Raw genomic sequence first — 24,382 nt, 5'->3', positions numbered from 1 at the left:
ACCCAATACAACCTTTGTCAAAGTTGGATAGATTTCTATGTTTCTGTGATGATGGTTCTTTATTAGCCTATAGTTTCAGATCTGTTTGCAGCCAACTCCTCTAATCTGTTAGCTGTCATGACAAAATATATGTTTAAATGTTTGTTTACAGCTAATTAGAGCGAAAGCCTGAGGTATGGTATTACAATAGAACCCATGCTGTTTTCATTAGGGAGTGTAGATGACATTCTACCGCTGCCATGTTCAATTTGGGTCCAGTGAGGCTTTAAAAAAGGGTATTTTGTGCCAAACTTGGCAGCACACTTCTCCCAGCATTAATCAGCCCTGTCAAAAGGCTATAAACACTCTGGGTAGAAGTTGCCCACTGACACAGATCTAGGATCAGCTAACCTTCCCTAAACCCTAACCTCAACCATTAGAGGAAACATTTTAAACTGACCATAGATCAGACTGTAGAAGCAACTTTATCCTCGAAAGCTATAAAGAGCAAAGAGTCATGTGACCCTGGCTCTTGGCCAATGGGAAGAGATGCGTGAGCTGGCCAATAAGGGCCTCCCTGGGCATCACGCCTGCAGAGTGTGTCCAGATGTTGCTCTTACATTTTCCTCTTTTTCAAATGGGCTGGGGCATAACAAATACGTGGCAAACGGCCATCACATTACTCCCTTTCCTTTACTCCACAGTGAGGGACGACATAGCTGAGGTACTCTAAGGCTGTGTCTTAATAGGCTTTAATAGAGTTATTGCCTTAATAGAGCTATAGTCTCCTTTCCTCCAATAGTGTTAAGTGGTTCCTTTCCTCGTCTCGTTTATTTTCAAGACAACTGGTTAAGTGACAGTTATATGGTACAGACTTAACCGGTCTTTCTAGTTAAACAATGAAAGAGGGTTAATACTAATTTACCAATTGGAATTGGTGACTCCCATGAGTACATCCTGATCTCTGTCATGACATAACCTATTCATTTTTTAAATAATCAATATGTCATTCTTCCATGACTAATCCTTGTTTATCTCTCCTTAGGGTGGCAAGCAAGGGTGAGGAGCTCACCTGAGACCAGGATGTCGTTGCGGAGAGCACAGACGGCGTACTCTGACTTGGTGAACTCTGGGAGCTTGGCCAGGGACTTCCACTCTCCTGTCACAGGGTCGTAACACTCTGTGTAAGGCAGGTTGAACCCCCCCACCCTCTCACAGCCCCCCACCACCACGATCACCTCTGAGAAGCCCGTCGACCTGCAGAGGGGGGGGGGGGAGAGAGAGAGAGAGAGAGAGAGAGAGAGAGAGAGAGAGAGAGAGAGAGAGAGAGAGAGAACAAGAATAGGAGAGGGGAAGAAAAGGTCACAATACAGGTGAGGTGGGGCAGTAATAAAACAACAGCACGGTGACAAGACACAACAAAATAACAAATAAACAAAACACTAGTTGCTGTGGAGAAATAAGACAACAACACAGAAACACAACACAGAGCAACAATACAGCACCACTCCAGAGGAACATACACAATACAGGTAATAGTGGAAAAATGAGACAGCAACAAGACACAATCCAGCAACACCACAATACAGGCCAGTCAGTTTTGATTCATGACTAAAGTTAAAAGGGAGAAAGCAGTATGCTGCACAGCTTTAGATTGGTAATTCACAACGTGTAATGTGTAATACTTTACATGATTGTATTTGTCTGCCTGGCAAAATGCACAGTCTTCTTAAGAACAGAATTGACCTACTAAAGGCTCTACTCCACTGAATATCAATGACCTCAATAATACATCCAAATGCTTCCCAATCGGCCTGTTTGGAAAGTGCATGCCAGGGCTATAGCATGATCCCCTTCACCTCAACGGTACTGTCAAAGAAACATTATTCTTTCTAATTAAACTTCAAAATATCCCCACCTGGATGAAATGCTAAGCTAACTCTAAATCAAACTCAATGACATGCTAGTTAACAATGTGTTTTGTGTACGTTTGCCTATATCCCCCTACATCCCCCACCTGTTTAGACACAGAACTGGTAAAGATTAGCTCAGGTCAGACACATGTACGTGAGAGATCAATAGAGGGCAGTCAGACCCCCAGACTTTCCCATGGGGACCATTTTTGGGGTTTGGAGGGTGGAGATGGCATGCATCTGTCGGCAGGAACTGAAAGTAGGGGCCCCCGAGGCTACACACACAGACAAAGACAAACATACAGGAGGCTCTATGTCTGGTCTGTTGTGATCTGCCTGGATACTGACACGATACTCCTGAGAGAGACACGTCACCTCCCGGCTATCTAACTGACACCCAGCGTCAAATAATACTTAACCCTTAACAACTCCATAGACAAGAGAACAGCACTGTTTAAACCAGTGACGTCTAAACAGCAGATACTGTATGTATCTAGGTTGCTTTTTAAGAGAAATTGAAAACGACATGGATGAACTCAGAGCCACACACACACTCACATGAACCTATCTACAGTATATTGTACACAAATAAAATAAACAGGACTGTATGTGACACACTGCTTCACTTCGGCTATTAAAACAAGATCCAACGTACATATGGTTCAGGCTACGAATGCTTGCAACCTTCTTATTCTGTCAGCAAACCGGAATGTGTATGGTTTTCCACCTCATGACACGTTTTCATTTCAAAATAGGACTACAGAACAAACTAAATGAGTCTCTGTCTGCACAATAACACTGGAGGCACACAAGCAAAGGGTTATGAGTTCATGAACAAACCATCTACTGTGGAGGAGAAAGCAGTGAACAGCGGCACTGACATTCTACCTCGCCTTTCTCTCTGTCTCATCTCTCTCTCCCTCACAGAGGAAAAGGTGGGTGGTTATTTGACTGAACTAAGAGTAAAGCTAACATAAACGGCGGGTGTTTTTGTTTGCAAACAGACATTTCTAATACTTTAGGATCCAAGTTCATCTCCGTAAAATGATTGTGTCAGATAAGTGACAAGCCAAGAGGAAATAGAAATGACCCATAATCTGCTTTCCAGCTCTCTGGCAAGGAAGAAGATAGATCTGGAACTGTACCGTACACAGTCACAACACTTCCTGTTTCAGCATATATGCCAAATAACAAATAAACTAAACACGAGACGCTGTGGAGAAATACAACAACAATACAGAAACACTACACAGAGCAACAACAATGTCACTTTACCCCTACCTACATGTACATATGACATCCATTACCTCAACTACCTTGTATCCCTGCACAGTGACTTGGTACCGGTATTCCTTGTATATAGCCTCGTTATTGTTAGTTTATTGTGATACTATTTCCTTTTCTTTGGTGGTAGTTTTTAACTCTGCATTGTTGGGACAGGGCTTGTAAGTAACCATTTCAGAGTAATGTTGTATTCAGCTCATGTCACAAATAAAATGTGACTTGATTTGAATGCACAACACAGCACCACTCCAGAGAAACATACACAATACAGGTAACTAGCCCTACTTAGATGTATCAGAACATTCTATCCCAAAAGATGTTCCATATTCATTTATCCTTGAGGGAAAATAAAGTTGTATTGAGTTGAATAGAAGAGAGTATCCAAGTTGGATCCCTCTGAACTACACCTCCCAGCATCCCCTGCACTATACCTGCGTGGACGGGTTCTGGGTGACATCATCTCGTTGCCCAGTACGTGGTACCGCCGGGCCTCGTGGAGGAGCTGGTAGCACTCTGGAGCGGTCTGGATGATCTGATCTCCTTCCACTGTCTGGACAAAGTAGTTGGGGTGCAGCAGGGGCAGCCGGACGTGGTGCAACAGTTCTTTAAGCACGGGCCTCCGGGGCTCCACACTGTGGTACACCCAGCGCATCACTGCCTCAAACACCAGCTCCTCCTTCCCGATGGCCAGTTCGTCACTGCAGATGTACTCCTCCAGCTCGTCCCTCCTCAGGTCCAGGAACTCCTCGTGTTGGGCCACATCAGGGAAGTTGGCCAGGGCGTACGAGCGGCAGCGGCTGGCTAGCTGTTTCAGAGAGTGGGCGTCTGCGAAGCGCTGGATGCCCAAGCAGTTGCAAGGGTCTAGTTGGTCTTCTAGGAACTTGGCGCAGGCTTCACGCAGCGTAGAGATCTGGAAGAGACTGGAGGTCTCGAATAGGAACTGCACGTTGTCGGTTGTGATCTTGGCGCGGCCCGTGTAGACGTAGCTGAGGAAGGAGTCCATGGCCTCGGCCAGGATGCCATTGATCTCCACCAGCATCTCGCGTGACTCACGGTGGTCGTTGCAGAACATAGCGCGGAAGTAGGAGGAGCAGGCAGAGAGCACAGCGCGGTGGCAGGGGAACTCGCGGCCCTGCACGCTGATGACCACGTCGGTGAAGAGGCGGCTGTCGCGGAACTCATTGAACACCTGCAAAATGGCCTCTGAGTGGGAGGAGCCAGAGGAGAAGTCCAGCACTTCATTACCAGTCAGCGTCTTGGAGTCCACCTCGAACACCTTGGGGAGGGAGAAAAATTATGATGATGATGAGTTTGATTTTATGGTCCAAAGTGGTGTTCCTGCATTGGCTAGTAAACTAAGGGGGTGGGGGAGGGGGAATGTAACTGTTTGTTTAGCTTCTAGGCCAATTATGTTTTTATTATGTTTTTATTATGTTTTATGTTTTTATTATGTTTTTAATATGTTTTTATTTGCCACTGGGGAATGATTGCTTCACATTGCACTTCTAAATGCTTTTCAAGACAAGATAAACACACTGGATTTAAAATCAACACAAATGCACCACAGTATAATTTCCATGTTTCAATTTTTGGACAAAATAAACAGCTAAGATGAACTCTGAATTCTGATGAAATTAGTGGGTTTAGTGTGCACCTTTCGTTTGACGGCGGGGGAGTCCCGGGTCCCAGAGTCCTCCCTGTTCAGCCGTCTGCCCAGGATCAACACCATGGCTGCTGCTCTGTAGACCTACCGGATACCTGGAGGAAAGCCAGAAAAGAATTTATAAAGGGGTAAATAAATGTGTGGATCAAGTTACTATTTACAAGTTTTATAGGCCTGAATATTTAAATCAGATTGTACCCGATACATTATAGAGAGAGCGAATGTTATAAGCCTATATAAGTGTAAATCAGCTTATAAGTTTTGCGTTATACCCTATAGAACTGTAGATCTGATTATACATGTGTTATAGGAGTGTTTTAAGCCTGTGTAACTCTAGATCAAATCGTACAATATATAAGTATAAATCAAGTTATACAAGCTACATGAATTTAAACTTAACTTGAACCATTGTTGCTGTGATGAATTGGAGAAAACAAGTACACACCAGAGGCAGTAGATATAAAGAAGTCATAAGGGAAACAACCTACTTTGCGCTTCAGTGAGAAGAGAACGATTTGTACTAACAATTCCAAAGCCTTCAGGGTAGAGATACAGTATCTTGCATCACAGTAGAGCAGTGGTTCTCAAACTTTCTATAGTCCCGAACCCCTTCAAACATTCAACCTCCAGCTGCGTACCCCCTCTAGCACCAGGGTCAGCGCACTCTCAAAGGTTGTTTTTTTGCTATCATTGTAAGCCTGCCACACACACACACACTATACAATAGATTTATTAAACATAAGAATGAGTGTGAGTTTTTGTCACAACCCGGCTCATAAGAAGTGACAAAGAGCTCTTATAGGACCAGGGCACAAATAATAATATAATAATAATCAATAATTTGCTCTTTATTTAACCATCTTACATATAAAACCTTATTTGTTCATCGAAAATGGTGAATAACTCACCACAGGTTAATGAGAAGGGTGTGCTTGAAAGGATGCACATAACTCTGCAATGTTGGGTTGTATTGGAGAGAGTCTCAGTCTTAAATCATTTTCCACACACAGTCTGTGCCTGTATTTAGTTGTCATGCTAGTGAGGGCCGAGAATCCACTCTCACATAGGTACGTGGTTGCAAAGGGCATCAGTGTCTTAACAGCACGATTTGCCAAAGCAGGATACTCTGAGCGCAGCCCTATCCAGAAATCTGGCAGTGGCTTCTGATTAAATTACATTTTCACAGAACCGCTTGTTGCAATTTCGATGAGGCTCTCTTGTTCAGATATCGGGATAAGGAATCCAGTTGTTTGTGTCATCCGTTTCAGGAAAGTACCTGCGTAATTGCGCACCCAACTCACTCAGGTGCTTCGCTATATCACATTTGACATTGTCCGTAAGCTTGAGTTCATTTGCACACAAAAAATCATACAATGATGGAAAGACCTGTGTGTTGTCCTTATTAATGCAGAGAGAGAAGAGCTCCAACTTCTTAATCATAGACTCAATTTTGTCTCGCACATTGAATATAGTTGCGGAGAGTCCCTGTAATCCTAGATTCAGATCATTCAGGTGAGAAAAAACATCACCCAGATAGGCCAGTCATGTGAGAAACTTGTCATCATGCAAGCGGTCAGACGAGTGAAAATTATGGTCAGTAAAGAAAACTTTAAGCTCGTCTCTCAATTCAAAAAAAGTGTCAATACTTTGCCCCTTGATACCCAGCGCATTTCTGTACGTTGTAAAAGCGTTACACGGTTGCCCATATCATTTCATAATGCAGAAAATACACGAGAGTTCAGGGACCTTGCTTTAACAAAGTTAACCATTTTTAAGGTAGTGTCCAAAACATCTTTCAAGCTGTTAGGCATTCCCTTGGCAGCAAGAGACTCTCGTTGGATGCTGCAGTGTACCCAGGTGGCGTCGGGAGCAACTGCTTACAAACACACTACCACTCCACTATGTCTCCCTGTCATGGCTTTTGCGCCATCAGTACAGATACCAACATGAGCAGCAGCTACGTTTGGCTACATACGGACCATTAGTGGAATTCCCACGAGAGAGTAACGGTTAATTTGATCGGATGTTAATTATTTGACTAGGCTACCAGAATTTGACATTGTGTTGTTATTTCGCTTAATACAAGATGGTTTCATTTTATTTTTGGCAGCGAAACGAGGCTACTCAGGCGAGAAAAATACCTCACCCAAATGTATAGCCCCGTTGGAAAATGGACGGGTTTAGAAATTTGAGCCGTTTTCAAATATCTCCTAAACCCTTCCTCTGGCTCTGTACTGAAGCAGTTGTGTCCTGGGGAACAGTGCAACAGTTGAAAAGGCCATAATCACAGAGACTGTAGAGTGAGAGAGGTTGTTGTGCAACGGTAGCGGGGCCACCCCAAATGTCAATCACGTTTGTTGTGAAAGAAACCAGGTGAAGGAAAGACAGGCATCACGTCATCATGTTTTTAACAGTGAGCTATCTGCGAAGCCGGTTAAAACCGGGCCTACAGTCTTTTCAACGGTGATCATCTAACTGCGTGGGCCTAACAGAAAGACTGACTGCCAAACCAGATCAACGTCAATCCATTCCGGGAGGGAGCCTCGTCTTCCTCTTCTGGAGTATCTTTTGTTCGCCTCCATAGAGGGGCAAGGGTGAGGGATATTAAACAGGTATAAAGTATAACATGTCTGTTCATTAACTCACAGATTTTGTCTATTGGTTTCTGACTTTGGTAAGATGGTAAAAGTGAAGCACGCACACACACAGGTGTGGGCTATCCTATGCTGACTATCTCAAACCATACATGTTTATTTCTTCTAAAAATGGAATCCTTCATAACAACTGCTTTCTCGTAAAGATAAAGAAGTTGACATTTGCTTGCATTGTCTTGGAGGCACCAGCATGTGCCCGTCCCTCCATGTGTAAGTACTGGACAGAGGTAGTTAATAAAGTGAATGCGTCTGGCTTTACTGATAAATTAGGGCATTCTACCTCCAGGCTATATTTAACCTGGCACACACAGCCAGACGCACAAGCGGAACCTGTTTGCGTGTGCTTATCCCTGTCCGTAGCACCTCCTTCTAATCAAGCAACACAAAGAAGGTCATGTTTTGCCAGTGGCCCTAGCCTTTTGGGGGCCCTAAGCGGGATTTGGTGGGGGGGGGGCACCTCGCAACAAAACATTTTAGTGGACCCCTCTTGACGGCAGAGAGAAACATGAGTTTTAAAGTACATTTCCTGCAATTCTACACATTTTGCCATGCTGCGAAGATACATTTTTTTCAGTTTATTTCATGAAATTCTACACATTTTGCCATGACTTATGCCATGTTAATATAATATCTGAGTGAGAATGACAGGGACCCTGGGCATGTGCCTTGGATGCCCAGTCCATAGTTTGGTCATGATTACTACAAGTTTAGATTGATTGCTGGCTGGACTAACTACTAATCTAAAAATTGTTAGCTGAAATGTCTAATTGAGTGGCTGTCAGTGACTGACATAAGGAAAAACTGCTGATGCACAACCAAATATCGAAGTTGCACCTGGTGAATTCTACTATTCTGACTCTCAATAATACATTGAGAGCCTTACTGAGCCCCCCCCCCCCCCCCCCCCCCCCAAGCAAAAAAAGCCCAGCCCTGGCCATAAAGACACCAACAAAGTGTTCTATGCAGCAATCACTTATCTAGCCAGAGTGACCAAATGTCTATCTTGTCATGTGTCTTTTTTGAGAGATTCGTTTATAGGTGAATTTTAAATTGGGAATGGTCATATAGCCTAGGTATAATTACGCACAATAAACAAGCAAATCACAAAATCTTTGAGCAGATGAAATTCTGATCAGGATTGACATATTATGCAACGTGGAATCGACCATTATAATGATTCAATGTCAATATTGATGCAGCGATAGGTGGACGATGAATGTCAAAATGTTTTGAATAAAATGCATTAAGGAATATAGACAACAACTGCAAAACAGTTCAAAACCCGTGAGTTCTCTTTGTGGTAGGCATTATAATCTCATCAATTATACATTAGCCTATCTGGTAGCTTTTGTTTTTATTGTCGATGACCTCTTCTCGTCAACCTTGAACGGTGCTTAAGTATGCTTAGCTCAACAAAGGCACACAAAATTCACTTAAACAGGATACGACTATCCAGTGCCACAATTGAATACAAGAGCGTATTGAAATACACGTAAAGTATTACATACTATTTTTACAGTACGTTAGGACTAAAGACCTTACTTTATCCTGGAGTTTTCGTATGAGCCGCCTCGGCTATTCCGAGTGCTGAAAAAAACAAGAAATAACAAAAAAAGTTCTGAAAATGTTGATCCGAAAATTCTTGATCCAAAAATTGTATGATGGCAATGTTTCTTTATACAAAAATATATGTATCTATGCCCCAGACATCATGATTTATCATGCTCCCAGAGACAAAGAACTGTAACAAAGTGTAAACATCACACGGCGATATATGTCACATCCTCGGAATATGCCGACCTAGTTAGCTAGAATTATTGGTGCTTATGGGTAGTGTATTTCAGTTGTCGAATCAGAAACATCACTTCCCAAAGTACCTTTGTCCTCCACGTGGCTGGCCTTTGTTTGCAAACACTTCCCTGACGTTGTCCACCTTTTCAGAAAAACTCTTGAAACTTTGTTGTCAACACCGATTGAGTAATCATGTACAGGATATTGCCTAATAGTAATCTACGCCTAATGATTATTCATTGAGTCACGTATGCGCATGAGTTGGGAGACTAGTAAAGTATAAATCAGACGTACTTCAGTAACTTTCCTTATTGTTGAATGGTGACAAAGAGTTTTACATTTTAATTGGATGGAAAACAACCATTTACTTTATATACATTCCAACTCTGGTCAATAACATAGTTGTGTTATATCCTATCATATACATTTTATTTTATATACAGTACCAGTCAAAAGTTAGGACACAACCTACTCATTCAACTATTTTTGTAGTATTTTTTAAATTTATTTTTTTACTATTTTCTACATTGTAGAATAATAATGAAGACATCAAAACTATGAAATAACACATATGGAATCATGTAGTAACCAAAAAAGTGTTAAACAAATCAAAATATATTTGATATTTGACATTCTTCAAAGTAGCCACCCTTTGCCTTGATGGCAGCTTTGCACACTCTTGGCATTCTCTTAACCAGCTTCACGAGGTAGTCACCTGGAATGCATTTAAATTAACAGCTGTGCCTTGATAAAAGTTAATGTGTGTAATTTCTTTCCTTCTTAATGCATTTGAGCCAATCAGTTGTGTTTTGAAAAGGTAGGGGTGGTATACAGAAGATAACCCTATTTGGTAAAAAAAAAAAAAAAAAATCCATATTATGGCAAGAATAGCTAAAAATAAGGTTAGAGAAACAACAGTTCATCATTACTTTAAAACATGAAGGTCAGTAAATGCGAAAAATTTCAAAAACTTTGAATGTTTCTTCAAGTGTAGTTGCAAAAACCATGAAACTCTATGATGAAACTGGCTCTCATGAGGACCGCCACAGTAAAGGAAGACCCAGAGTTACTTCTGCTGCAGAGGATAAGTTCATTAGAGTTACCAGCCTCAGAAATTGCAGCCAAAATAAATGCTTCACAGAGTTCAAGTAACAGACACATCTCAACATCAACTGTTGAGGAGGAGACTGCATGAATCAGGCCTTCATGGTTGAATTGCTGTAAAGAAACCTATATTAAACACCAATAAGAAGAAGAAACTTGCTTGGGCCAAGAAACACGAGAAATGGACGTTAGGCTGGTGGAAATCTATCCTTTGGTCTGATGAGTCCAAATTCGAGATTTTTGATTCCAACCGCCGTGTCTTTGTGAGACGCAGAGTAGGTGAACTGATGATCCCGGCATGTTTGAGTTGAGTTGGACCACAGAGTGAAGGAAAAGCAGTCAACAAGGGCTCAGCATACATGGGAACTCCTTCAAGACTGTTGTAAAAGCATTCCGGGTGAAGCTGGTTGAGAGAATGCGAAGAGTGTGCAAAGCTGTCATCAACGCAAAGAGTTGCTATTTTGAAGAATCTCAATTATAAAATATATTTTGATTTGTTTAACTTCTATGGTCTAGCGTCCCACCTGCGGACACAGCCAGTGAAATATCAGGGCGGCAAATTCAAAAACAACAAAATGTCATAATTCAACTTTCTCAAACATACAACTATTTTACACAATTTTAATATACACTTCTCCTTGATGTAACCACATTGTCCGATTTCAAAAAGGCTTTACAGAGAAAGCAAAACATTAGATTATGTTAGGAGAGTACATAGACAAAAATAATCACACAGCCATTTTCCAAGCAAGGACATGTGTCAATAAAACCCAAAACACAGCTAAATGAAGCACTAACCTTTGACGATCTTCATCAGATTACACACCTAGGACATTATGTTACACAATACATGTATGTTTTGTTCGATAAAGTTCATATTTATATCCAAAAACAGCATTTTACATTGGCGCGTGATGTTCAGAAAATGTATTCCTACCAAAACGTACGGTGAATGTGCACATCAATTTACAAAAATACTCATCATAAACGTTGACAAAATATATAACAATTATTTTAAGAATTATAGATAGACTACCCCTGGATGCAACCGCTGTGTCAGATTTTAAAATAGCTTTACGGAGAAAGCACATTTTTCAATATTCTGAGTACATAGCTCAGCCATCATGATGAGCTATTCAGACACCCGCCAAGTTCGGGGCAACCTAAACTCAGAATTAGTATTAGAAATATTCTCTTGCCTTTGCTGATCTTCGTCAGAATGCACTCCCAGGACTGCTACTTCCACAAGAAATTTTGTTTTTGTTCGAAATAATCCATATTTATGTCCAAATACCTCTGTTTTGTTCGTGCGTACAGATCACTTATCCAAAGGCATAACGCGCGAGCGCGGAACGAGAGACGAAAAGTCAAAATGTTCCATTACCGTACTTAGAAGCATGTCAAACGCTGTTTAAAATCAATCTTTATGGTATTTTTTACGTAAAATGTCGATAATATTCCAACCGGACAATAGCATATTCATTCAAGAAGAAAAAGAAGGAACGGCGTGCTCGTGTGACTGCGCATATCCAATCCCTTTGTTGCCAGGCAGACCACTCAGTAACTGAGCTCCTATTATCTGCCCAGTGACAGGAAAATGCTCTAACCACTTTCTGAAGGCTTTAGACAGCCAATGGAAGCCTTAGGAAGTGCAACGTCCCCCACAGACACTGTAGCTCCGATAGAGAATCAAAAGAAGAACTACAATTCTCAGACTTTCCACTTCCTGCTTGGAATTTTCTCAGGCTTTTGCCTGCCATATGAGTTCTGTTATACTCACAGACACCATTCAAACAGTTTTAGAAACTTCAGGGTGTTTTCTATCCAAATCTACTAATAATATGCATATTCTAGTTTCTGGGCCAGAGTAGTAACCTGTTTAAATTGGGTACGTTTTTCATCCGGCCGTGAAAATACTGCTCCCTAGCCCAGACAGGTTAACACTTTTTTGGTTACAACATGATTCCATATGTATTATTTCATAGTTTTGATGACTTCACCAGTATTCTACAATGTAGTAAATAGTAAAAATAAAGAAACATGAGTAAGAGTCTAAACGTTTGACTGGTACTGTGTGTATAATTGTAAATCTACATAAAAGCAATGAAGATGCTTGTAACTTTCAGACATGGCGTAAACAAAGGGTATGTTTTTTCAGGTGTAACCCAATATGGGGCATTTGGGTAGAATGGTGCAAAACATGCTGCTGCAGCAGCAGCTCTCTACAGGGGACAAAGGGAGGGGTTAAATGGATCATGGCATAATTTCATAGCTGCATTATTATGTTGTACAATCCTACTCGGATAAGGAGAGCTATACTTAGAAAGCTACTTCCTCACTTCTCTGAATCACTTCTGTTTTTGGGTCTCTGGCCCATTTTCAATGTTTTGTCCCAATCGGTTGATGCAATGTGTCATCATAAGTCGAAAGCCTGTTTTGAAACAACATTACCCTCTAGTGGATATTCAATGCACATGCATTCTTGATTAAATGATAAAAAAAAAAAAAACATTTTGCTTTTAGTTTAGACTGACATGATGGTTGATACAGTAGATAAGTAGGTAGTTACTTAAAATGTATCTGTGGCACTGTACCTTTAACATCCTGCAACAGATGTGGATTCCAGATGTTGTTGATTATCTAAGGGACATAATACAAAGCAGAGTCAATAATTTAGCCGGCCAACTTTAATAAGCAACCAGAAATATCCATTGATTTTATGGTTCACTTAAAGCTAAACTTAGAAATTTCTTTTTGTTTGTTAAATCAATTAGACCATCACCATTTCAAGCTTATCTTTCTACAAAATAAAAAGTTATATCAGAAAATGTAGGTTTCATCATTGTTTCAACATAATTTGTCAACGTATTGTGATGTTGAATCTACATCAAAAATACATTGGATTTTGTAATAAGTCAACTTTAGAGGGGAAATTTCAACCACAGGATTATGTAATCACGGTCACCAAATTTCAACATAGACAAACCTTGTATTAAATATGTTGCATTTGTACCTTTAAAACAACGTCAGGTCTTCAACGTTATAATCACTATCAGACAAAAACAATAGGCTGGGCAGCACCTCCTACTAGAGTATATCTATCTACAGTTACCCTTTAGTCTCCCTGACTGCCAAACCAGATCAATGTAAATTCATTCTGGGAGGGAGATTCATTCTCCTCTTCTGAAGCAATAATTTATGTTGGATTCACGTCTCCATCTTTACCAAAAATTGAAGTTAAAGAATAGGACTAAATCAAATGTTATTTAAAAAGTGCATTTAAAGTTTAATTTGATTTAGTCCTATTCTTTAAGTTAGATTTTTGGTTGAGATGGAATCCAACATATCAATTATACATTTTTAGACAAACTGGAATTAAAGCCAGACTAAGCCACTGGTAGAGATGGAACTACCCAAGCAGAAGATAAACCTCCTTCAAATATTGATATTTGGTTGTGTTGACAGTGTAACGTCTTTCGTGAGAGAGAGTAGACCAAGGTGCAGCGGAGTTAGTGTTCATCATTGAATAGCAGAAAGACCACTATACAAAAATAAGAAAACCGACAGCCAAACAGTCCTGTCAGGTGCAAAACACTAACAGAAACAATTACCCACAAAACCCAAAGGGAAAACATGCTCCTTATGTGTGACTCCCAATCAGCAACAACGAGCTTCAGCTGTACCTGATTGGGAGCCACACACACACACACACACACACACACACACACACACGGCCCAAAACAAAGAAATACAAAAACATAGAAAAAGGAACATAGAACGCCCACCCAATGTAACACCCTGGCCTAACCAAAATAAAGAACAACAACCCCTCTCTATGGCCAGGGCGTTACAGACAGCCAAACACAATCCAATATCACTTTTGAAATACAATAAATAGCCTATTAACTTGTCAACAAGTTAACAAATTATATGTTGAATTCAAGAATCCGACTCAACCAAAAATACAGGTTAGAGAACGGGATTAAGCCAGTGGCTCAGATGGAACTATCCAAGCAGTACATTGTTTTTACAATTACATTTAATTGCGCTTTTAGATGGTTGAAAGCATAGTGATAACACATTGGAAATTCAATAAACTTTTGGCAGTTTTTTTGAGTGGATGAATATATACAAGCCCCCATGAGCCACCAGAACAGCTTCAGTGTGTCTTGTCATAGATTCTACAAGTGTCTGGAACTCTATTCATTCTATTCTATTCATAATCTGAGTCAATTGGAGGTGTACCTGTGGATGTATTTCAAGGCCTACCTTCAAACTCAGTGCCTTTTTGCTTGACGTCATGGGAAAATCAAAAGAAAGACCTAAGGAAAAAATGGTAGACCTCCACAAGTCTGGTTCATCCTTGGGAGCAATTGCCAAATGCCTGAAGGTACCATGTTCATCTGTACAAACAATAGTACACAAGTATAAACACAATGGGACCACGCAGCCGTCATACCGCTCAGGAAGGAGACGCGTTCTGTCTCCTAGAGATAAACATACTTTGGTGCGAAAAGTGCAAATCAATCCCAGAACAACAGAAAAGGACCTTGTGAAGATGCTGGAGGAAACAGGTAGAAAAGTATCTATATCCACAGTGAAACGAGTCCTATATCAACATAACCTGAAAGGCCACTCAGCAAGGAAGAAGCCACTGCTCCAAAACCACCATTAAAAAAAAGCCAGACTACGGTTTGCAACTGCACATGTTGACAAAGATCGTACCTTTTGGAGAAATGTCCTCTGGTCTGATGAAACAAAAATAGAACTGTTTGGTCATAATGACCATCGTTATGTTTGGAGGAAAAAGGGGAGGATTGCAAGCCGAAGAACACCATCCCAACCATGAAGCACGGGGGTGGCAGCATCATGTTGTGGGGGTGCTTTGCTGCAGGAGGGACTGGTGCACTTCACAAAATAGATGGAATCATTAGAGAAGAAAAGTATGTAGATATATTGAAGCAACATCTCAAGACATTAGTCAGGAAGTTAAAACTTGGTCGCAAATGGGTCTTCCAAATGGACAATGACCCCAAGCATACTTCCAAAGTTGTGGCAAAATGGCCCAAGGACAACAAAGTCAAGGTATTAGAGTGGCCATCACAAAGCCCTGACCTCAATGCTATTGAAAACTTGTGGGCAGAACTGAAAAAGCGTGTACGAGCAAGGAGGCCTACAACCCTGACTCAGTTACACCAGCTCTGTCAGGAGGAATGTGCCAAAATTCACCCAACTTATTGTGGGAAGCTTGTGGAAGGCTACCTGAAACGTTTGACTCAAGTTAAACAATTTAAAGGCAATGCTACCTGTGGCGTACAGCAGGTCAGCCACCAGGGGGAGACTCGTCGAGGCCTGGTGACAGATGGTGTATACATCACGAGGTGATGGCTCTATCTGCTGGACGTACCAGATCTCGACGGGTTCTCCGGCCAGGACTAATTGGGGCTGATTGGGAGTTGGTGAGTAACAAAGGGTTGATTGCTCACCAGCTGTGCAAGGCCCATAAAGCTGCCAGAAGGGCAGCACACAGGGAGAGGGGGTGGGAGGGACTCCCGCATAGTTGGGGACGGCTACAGAGGTATCTAGAAGAAAAAATAACGCACACCTATTAAGGTGAGGTGCTGGCTAGCGGAGTAGAAAACTTGAAAATAAGGGAGAGCCGCACACTCTAGGAGCTCAGATGTAAAAATGTTATATCCAACGTTTCGACGGCCAAGCTGTCGAAACGTTGGATATTACATTTTTGCATCTGAGCTCCTAGAGTGTGCGGCTCTCCCTTATTTTCAAGACGGCTACAGAGATAACAGGAGTGAGTGCAGTTTTGATCCCGACAGGATACAGCAAAACCCGGAGCCCAGAAGACGTTATCCCGGAGAGAGTCTCATGGGGGAGACCTATCCTTTTCTTTTTTATTTCTTTTTTAAATAAACACCCTTGAAACCGAGCTAATCCTACTCTGTCCGTGTCTGACCTGTGTAAACGTCTTGACCAAACCCCCTGGTCTGCCACATACCAAATACTAATTGAGTGTATGTAAACTTCTGACCCACTGTGAATGTGATGAAAGAAATATAGCTGAAATAAATCATTCTCTCTACTATTATTCTGAGATTTCACGTTCTTAAAATAAAGTGGTGATCCAAACTAACCTAAAACAGGGAATCTTTACTAGGATTAAATGTCAGGAATTGTGAAAAACTGAGTTTAAATGTAGTTGACTAAGGTGTATGTAAACTTCCAATTTCAACTGTAGTTGTCTCCTGTTTAATTTACGACCGAGTGTGAGGTATCAGAAACCGGCCCAGCCCCCCCTCCTCTTCTGTGGTTGAGAGAGGGCCTGGCTATTGACAACCATTGCCAAGCTGATCTGAGCCCTTGGATCCTCACGTGTATCATGACAGTCTCCCTCTGGTGGGTTCAACCTTGGAAGGATTCTGCTAGTTGCAATACACCATATGAATGAACACGGGATGTCCTGGTTTGTGGATCATTGTAGCGGTCCCCCTCTGGTGGTTTACCTTGGTAGACTGAAACCTGTTCAGAATGAGTCTGACTTCATCAGATCATTTCCGTGTCACTGACCGTGTGTCAGTAACAATCGATATCGACCTCAAGACATATGTTAAGGGGACCTGTAGTAGTTTTACTACACGTCAATGTGTCTTACACCATTGTAGTGGTGATAGGTATGAAGGATTCCTTTTCATAGCTATGTTATCCACGGAGGAGCTAACCTCACGACAAAAGTACTGTATACACACTGAACCAGTCATACAAGGTGTGATCATGGTTCATGACTTCTAATAACTTTCCTCCTGAATGGAGGGTTCTATTTATTAGCGGCATGTGTGTTAACCATCAGAAGTGTGTTTTTGGAGACTCCCTTCTATGTTTTGCAATCTGAGTGACTACTACCTCTGTCGCTGTTATCAATGGCAATTCAAATTGTGAGGTCTCCAACCTTCTTACTGATTGTGGCTGGACTGACTGTTGCTGGCAGTGGTACTGGTACCCAAGGGGACCAGCTATCCTACAGATTTATTCTGAAATATTATCATACCGGAACACATGAATAGAGCATTTTACTAGATGAATTGTAATTGAGACTACACATGGCAAGGAAATATTGTTACCATTTGTTTTTGGAGGTGGAAATCCACTGGACTTCTTTTACAACCAGTGTGGTACAAGTCAGTGATATCACAGATGTATTCTAAGGTTATCCCCGTCGAGGGGCTTGTCCGCTCCTCTCTGTTCTCATGGGGAAGTTTACAACTTGATTTGTTTCCTTATCAGGTGGCCTCGTACAGTGTTGCATGAAGTCTCAACCCCCCCACCGGCCTCGGGTGGTGTTGGTGTCCGAGGCACAAACGAAAAGGTTGGATCCTTTGTACGAGTTGTCAGCAGTCGCGTTGTTAGTAGATTGGCTGTGATCTTTCAACCAAATCTCTTTGTGTTTCTGCTTCAAAGCGCTCAGTGGCTGTCGTGGCCTGCCAGTCACCACAGCATCCGCATGTGGCAACCGTTCCAGTACCTGCGAACTGAGATGAGGATATCTTTCTATGATGTCGCACAGTGTTTCACCAGTGGGAGTCATTGGGTCAGTGAGGGACTGATGCCGTTAGTGTCATAGAAAGGGGTTTCAGTCCCTTTCAAAATGGAAAATGTATCTTCGGAAGCAGAATCCACTCTGCACATTGATGCTTTTATTCCGCGGTGAGATGGCCGCGGTGCTTGCGGAAGTGTCTGAAGCACAAGATAAGTTAATCTTAGTGACAGTATCACATGACTCCAAGGAGGAGGAGGGAAGTTGCTCAATCACAGAGACTGCAGGCTCGAAATCATGAAAAAAATAGTCAAACAGGTTCACTGATTGAATGTGACGAGATATCGTAATATCAGCTTGAGTCAGATTCTGCACCAAGAGGTGTCGAAACATCTTTTTCCCCTTGTGGATGACTGTGTTGCAGCTAGCTTTATGAGAAGACAGTGTGGTCAGTGAAGACGGCACGGTTACCTATGACCATATTTGGTTGGTTTTCCAGTCCATTAGTGGCATGAAACGATCCATCAAGTGTGCTCCGAGTAGCAGGTGCTCAGTTTCAAGGCTGGTGAACAAGTGATACGTCTTTGAAGTTTAGTTTCAGCATGAGTCTCAATGTAGTCTGAGTGAAACCTCGAGGTTTAGTGTCGCATCGTTCCATTTTTACCAATGTTTAGCTGAGTTCAAAGCCCTTTTGAGATCATTGAACAATGTTTGAGAGGTAAGCGATATTGTCGAGACCAAATCAATTAGCGCATTACAGGTTAAGCAGTCCTCCAGGACTGTTTTGAGGTATGGCCTCTTTGAGTTGCGTTTTGTGATCATATTCCCCACAAAGTGGAGTGAACGTTCGCAACGGCGTGATGTGTCATCTGTGTTCATGGTTAAAACAGATCGACTCATCGGAGTTTGAGTGGAATTGGCTATTGTGATGTTTACTTTGTGCGTCGCAATATTTGTTCCTGAGTCTATAGTACAAGGCTTGTTTCTTGATCTATTGGGCCCTGGATAGGGTCTCGAGTGAGAGCGGGAGTAATTTGATTGTTTACAACCTCGCAAATGGTGTACATTTTGGCAAACCTGTTGTCCGGCAAATCCACGCCTAGTCATGGTTTTGGCAGTTTTGTACTTCTCTGAACAAAGCATCTAGAGAGTATTGATCTATGCTTGGGTTGTCATTGAACCTTTTGTTACCCTTGACACTTTGTGTGGGTAGGGTGCAGGAACTTAGCGATCAGGTTGATTTTAGTGGTAGTCATTTCGCTGGTGATGTACTTTATAGCTATTTTGACCGTGGTGGTTATTGGTATCGTGGTTTCGTGGTTTCACAACCTTTGTTGTGCATCATCTCTCAACGCTCCTATCTCTGTTAACGCACCCTCTAACTGGGGTGAGTGCTCCTGTTCAATTCTCAAAACCTGAGATGTCAAGGCTCTTTGATGCCTCAAAAGCTGTGCCTGCAAGCTCTCTAAGTTCTGAGATTGGCAAACCAACGTGGGCTGTAGGGCCCAAGTAGTTAATGAAGCGGGGATACATGTTTGACAGAAACATTTATTTGAATGGCAATAGCTCTTCCATTCCTGTTCCAGAACAGGAAAGAACTGATCTCAGCCACGAAAGCTGCCAGAGCGCATGGGGACATTGCTTACATCCGCTATGACAGGCTCATTGTCCACCCTCCATCCCAGAAGCCTGGAAGGGATAAGAGAGCCAAGCCTATGGGTTCGTAGCTTCAACCCCGCAGCACACACACATATACACACACCAGTTGATTAATGGACTGCTGAATGTATATTTTATTCTCTTGCTGTGTTTGCTCTTTTCAGTATTATGTCTATCTCTGATAAGCTACCCAGGAAAGGGCTGAAATAGCCCATATTAATATATGTAGCCTTAGAAATAAGGTTCATGAAATCAATAACTTGCTAACATCAGATAATATTCATACATTTAACATTTCTGACTCACTTAGATAATTCATTTGATGTTACAGTAGTAGCAATACAAAGATAAAACATCTATAGAAGAGACAGAAATGCTTATGGGGGAGGTGTTGCTGTATATATTCAGAGCCATATCCCTGTAATGCTTAGAGAAGATCTTATGTCAAGTGTTATTGAGTTGTTGTGGTTGCAGGTTCACTTGGCACATCTAAAGCCTTCTCTTTTGGAGTGTTGCTATAGGCCACCAAGTGCTAACAGTCAGTATCTAAATAATATGTGTGAATTGCTTGATAGTGTGTGTGATGTAAACAGAGAGGTCTACTTTCTTGGGGACCTGAATATAAGCTGTCCGCTCAAGAGGAAGCTTCTTACTGTAACCTGCCTGTATTCTGGTTCAGGTTATTAATCAACCTATCAGGGTGTTTACAAACACTCCAGGAGCAAAATCATCCACATGTATCGGTCACATTTTTACTAATACTGTAGAACTTTGTTCTAAAGCTACTGTATATCCGTACCCATTGGATGCAGTGATCACAATATAGTGGCTATATCCAGGAAAGCCAAAGTTTCAACAGCTGGGCCTAAAATAGTGTATAAGAGATCATACAAAAGACTTTGCTGTCGCTCTTAGTATGTGGATGATGTTAAAAATATTTCAATGTCTGATGTGATTAATGAGGAGCATCCAGACACTGCACTTCATGAATTTATGAAATTGCTTCCTCCAATTATTGATAAACATGCACCTGTTAAGAAACTGACTATTAGAACTGTTAAGGCTCCATGGATTGATGAGGAATCAAATGTATAGTTGAAAGAGATGGGGCAAAAGGAGTGGCTAATACATTTGGCTGCACATCTGACTGGCTTACTTACTGAACATTTAGAAATGATGTGACTAAACTCAACAAAAAGAAGAAGAAACTGTGTTATGAAGCCAATACAAATGATATAAAGAATGATGGAAAACAACTTTGGAGTACTTTAAATGAAATTATGGGCAGAAAGACAAATTCAACTCCTTTTTTCATCGAATCAGATGGAATATTCATCACAAAACCATTTGATGTTGCCAATTATTTTAATGATATTTCATTGGCAAAGTGGGTAAACTTAGGTAGGAAATGCCAACAAAGAACAGTGAGCAATTGTATTCATGCATAAAAAAACAAATAATGAAAGAAAAGCATTGCAAGTTTGAATTTTGTAAAGTTAGTGTGGGAGAGGTGGAAAAAGTATTGTTATCGATCAATAATGACAAACCTCCTGGCATTGACAACAGATGGAAAGCTACTGAGGATGGTAGCTGACTCTATAGCCACTCCTATCTGTCATATTTTGAATCTGAGCCTAGAGGAAAGTCTTTGTCCTCAGGCCAGGAGGGAAGCCAAAGTAATTCCGCTACCCAAGAGTGGTAAAGCGGCCTTTACTGGTTCTAACAGCAGACCTATAAGCTTGCTGCCAGCTCTTAGCAAACTGTTGGAAAAAATTGTGTTTGACCAAATATAACATTTCTCTGTTAACAACAGACTTTCAGCATGATTATAGAGAATGGCACTCAACATGTACTGCAATGACACAAATGGTTGAAATAAATTGATATTAATAAGATAGATTTCAGTGAAGCCTTTGATATTATTGACCATAACCTGTTGTTGAGAAAACGTACACTACCGTTCAAAAGTTTTGGAGTCACTTAGAAATGTCCTTGTTTTTTAAAGAAAAGCACATTTTTTGTCCATTAAAATAACATCAGAAATACATTGTAGACATTGTTATTAATGTTGTAAATTACTATTGTAGCTGGAAACGGCAGATTTTTCATGGAATAACTACATAGGCGTACAGAGGCCCATTATCAGCAACCATCACTCCTGTGTTCCAATGGCATGTTGTGTTAGCTAATCAAAGTCTATAATTTTAAAAGGCTAATTGATCATTAGAAAACCCTTTGGAAATTTTCTAATGGAATTTTCCAAGCTGTTTAAAGGCACAGTCAACTTAGTGTATGTAAACTTCTGACCAACTGGAATTGTGATACAGTGAATTATAAGTGAAATAATCTGTCTGTAAACAATTGTTGGAAAAATGTCTTGTCATGCACAAAGTAGATGTCTTAACTGACTTGCCAAAACTATAGTTTGTTAACAAGAAATGTGTGGAGTGGTTGAAAAACGAGTTTTAATGACTCCAACCTAAGTGTATGTAGACTTCCGACTTCAACTGTGTATATATATATATATATATATGTTTATATATATTTATTATTTTTTTAAAGTTTGGGTTTTGAGTCGTTGGAAGCTGCAAAAATGATTTAAATCTATTTATAGACGTTAATGAATCAATACTGGATCAGTAATGTGGGAGTTGGACGTCAATTAATTTGCAAATGCAAATTTAATTGATTAATCAATGTTAATGATTAATCAGACAATACTTCGCTTTGGCCAGGTTAATATATATTCTCAAATTTCCATCACAGGCTGGATCATGTGTCCTAGCCCTAGAAATTTCATAATTCACCCAACACTGATCCTTACTCAGTATGCAACACCAGAGGGGAATATTCCTGTCACGTCCTGACCATAGTAAGTTGTTATTTTCTATGGTAGAGTAGGTCAGGGCGTGACAGGGGGTGTTTGTCTGTTTTTGTATTTCTATGTTAAGTTTCTAGTTGTGTATTTCTAGGTTGGTTTTTGTTTGGCATGACCTCCAATTACAGGCAGCCGGTTGTCGTTGTCTCTAATTGGAGGTCATATTTAAGTTGATGTTTGTCCGATCATTCAAACAGCCGTGACAATTCCTAGTATCTTGTTCAAATCTCCACCACAATAGTGCCTACGGCTCTAATGGTGTATATAACGTAATTTGCTACCCAATTCATATAGGCTGAAGTCAAGAGCAAGGCTTAATTCTATCTTAGATTCCTCGCATGGGGGCTCCAATATGTCGTGACTTTACTATTAATCTGATGACTGTTATTTATTTAATCCACTAACTATGTTTAATTGTTACCCAATTAAATGAATCATGTAACAATTAACTAATTAGGATTTGGGGCACCACGGAATAACTTGTTTTTTAACGAGTTACCATTTCCTGAATTAAACTCTAGAAGATATATAAGTTATATATCGATAACAGTCACTTATTAATCATTACTTCATATCAGGGGGTGTGGAAAAGAGTGAGAGAAAGGGACATTTATCATGGATATATTCAAGGACTGTCCTCACATTAATCATATACCTTGCACATGAACCTCTGCCCGTTTGGAATATGAAGTAATGAATGTATTTACCTGTTTATTGCCGTTTGCCGTTTCTCTGTCGGGAATGAGCCCTCCTTTGGAAGAATGTTGGTGAGCCTTTCCTGTGGGCCACTTGTACATGCTCTGATTGTCCACCAGAGGTCACACAGTCCTTCTCCTTAGTTGTCCGGTCTCCAATGGGCTGTTTCCTAAGAACAGCTACTTAGCTGTACCAGTGATTGTCTGAGAGGGGAGTTTTCTTCTCCTCTTCCTCTGGTAGATAGTCAAAGTTCCAAACCACTTTACACGCGCAGCTGTAGACTGGCGGTGTCCTGGTCTGGTAAGTACATTTTCTTCACCCCGTGTTGAGATGAGTGTTTCAACCATTTCAAACATGTGAACTACAGTCTCATGTCTTTCTGGTCTGACATAGATTCCAAGAGGGTGTAGCAGTTCATACTATCCAGGTCTGTGCCCAAACAAATAGAGCTTCTACTTCTAAAAATCCACCTTTCCAGAAACAAGTCTCTCACCGTTGCCGCTTGTTATAAACCACCTTCAGTCCCCAGCAGTGCCCTGGACACCATATGTGAATTGATTGCCCCCATCTATCTTCAGAGCTCGTACAGTTAGGTGACCTAAACTGGGACATGCTTAACACCCCGACCGTCCTACAATCTAAGCTAGATGCCCTCAATCTCACACAAATAATAAAAGAACCTACCAGGTACAACGCCAAATCTATAAACACAGGCACCCTCATAGATGTCACCCTGACCAACCTTCCCTCTAAATACACCTTTGCTGTCTTCAACAAGGATCTCAGCGATCACTGCCTCATTGCCTGCGTCCGTAATGGGTCTGTGGTCAAGCGACCACCCCTCATCACTGTCAAATGCTCCCTAAAACACTTCAGCGAGCAGGCCTTGCTAATCGACCTGGCCTGGGTATCCTGGAAGGATATTTACCTCATTCCGTCAGTAGAGGATGCCTGGTTATTCTTTAAAAGTGCTTTCCTCACCATCTTAAATAAGCATGCCCCGTTCAAAAAATGTAGAACCCGGAACAGATATATCCTTGACCAGCACCAAAACATCCTGTGGTGAACTGCATTGTCATCGAATAGCCCCCGTGATATGCAACTTTTCAGGGAAGTTAGGAACCAATATAGACAGGCAGTTAGGAAAGCAAAGGCTAGCTTTTTCAAACAGAAATTTGCATCCTGTAGCACTAATTCAAAAAGTTCTGGGACACT

General features: G+C 41.2%; 1 protein-coding gene across 3 annotated transcripts in view; it reads right to left on the bottom strand.

Annotated features, from left to right (window-relative positions):
* The window catches only part of LOC115169339 (kelch-like protein 24), a 59,696-nt gene extending 42,045 nt beyond the window's left edge, over positions 1-17,651 (bottom strand). Inside the window, exons 1-5 of one of the 3 annotated variants that reach the window (XM_029724862.1) lie at positions 17,522-17,651; positions 12,983-13,028; positions 4,831-4,934; positions 3,608-4,452; positions 1,052-1,236 (exon numbers count right to left, since the gene is read on the bottom strand). In XM_029724862.1, the coding sequence (XP_029580722.1) occupies positions 1,052-1,236; positions 3,608-4,452; positions 4,831-4,905 (1,105 nt within the window). In that variant the 5' untranslated portion in view covers positions 4,906-4,934; positions 12,983-13,028; positions 17,522-17,651. Of the gene's footprint in view, positions 1-1,051; positions 1,237-3,607; positions 4,453-4,830; positions 4,935-9,035; positions 9,338-9,370; positions 9,464-12,982; positions 13,029-17,521 lie in introns of those variants that run through there. The other 2 variants (XM_029724863.1, XM_029724861.1) reach the window with 2 other exon arrangements.
* Between the last annotated feature and the right edge of the window lie 6,731 nt (positions 17,652-24,382).

This window comes from Salmo trutta, chromosome 31 (genome assembly GCF_901001165.1).
Source record: "Salmo trutta chromosome 31, fSalTru1.1, whole genome shotgun sequence".
Classification (NCBI taxonomy): Eukaryota; Metazoa; Chordata; class Actinopteri; order Salmoniformes; family Salmonidae; genus Salmo; species Salmo trutta.
This window is presented reverse-complemented; position numbering and strand designations above follow the sequence as displayed.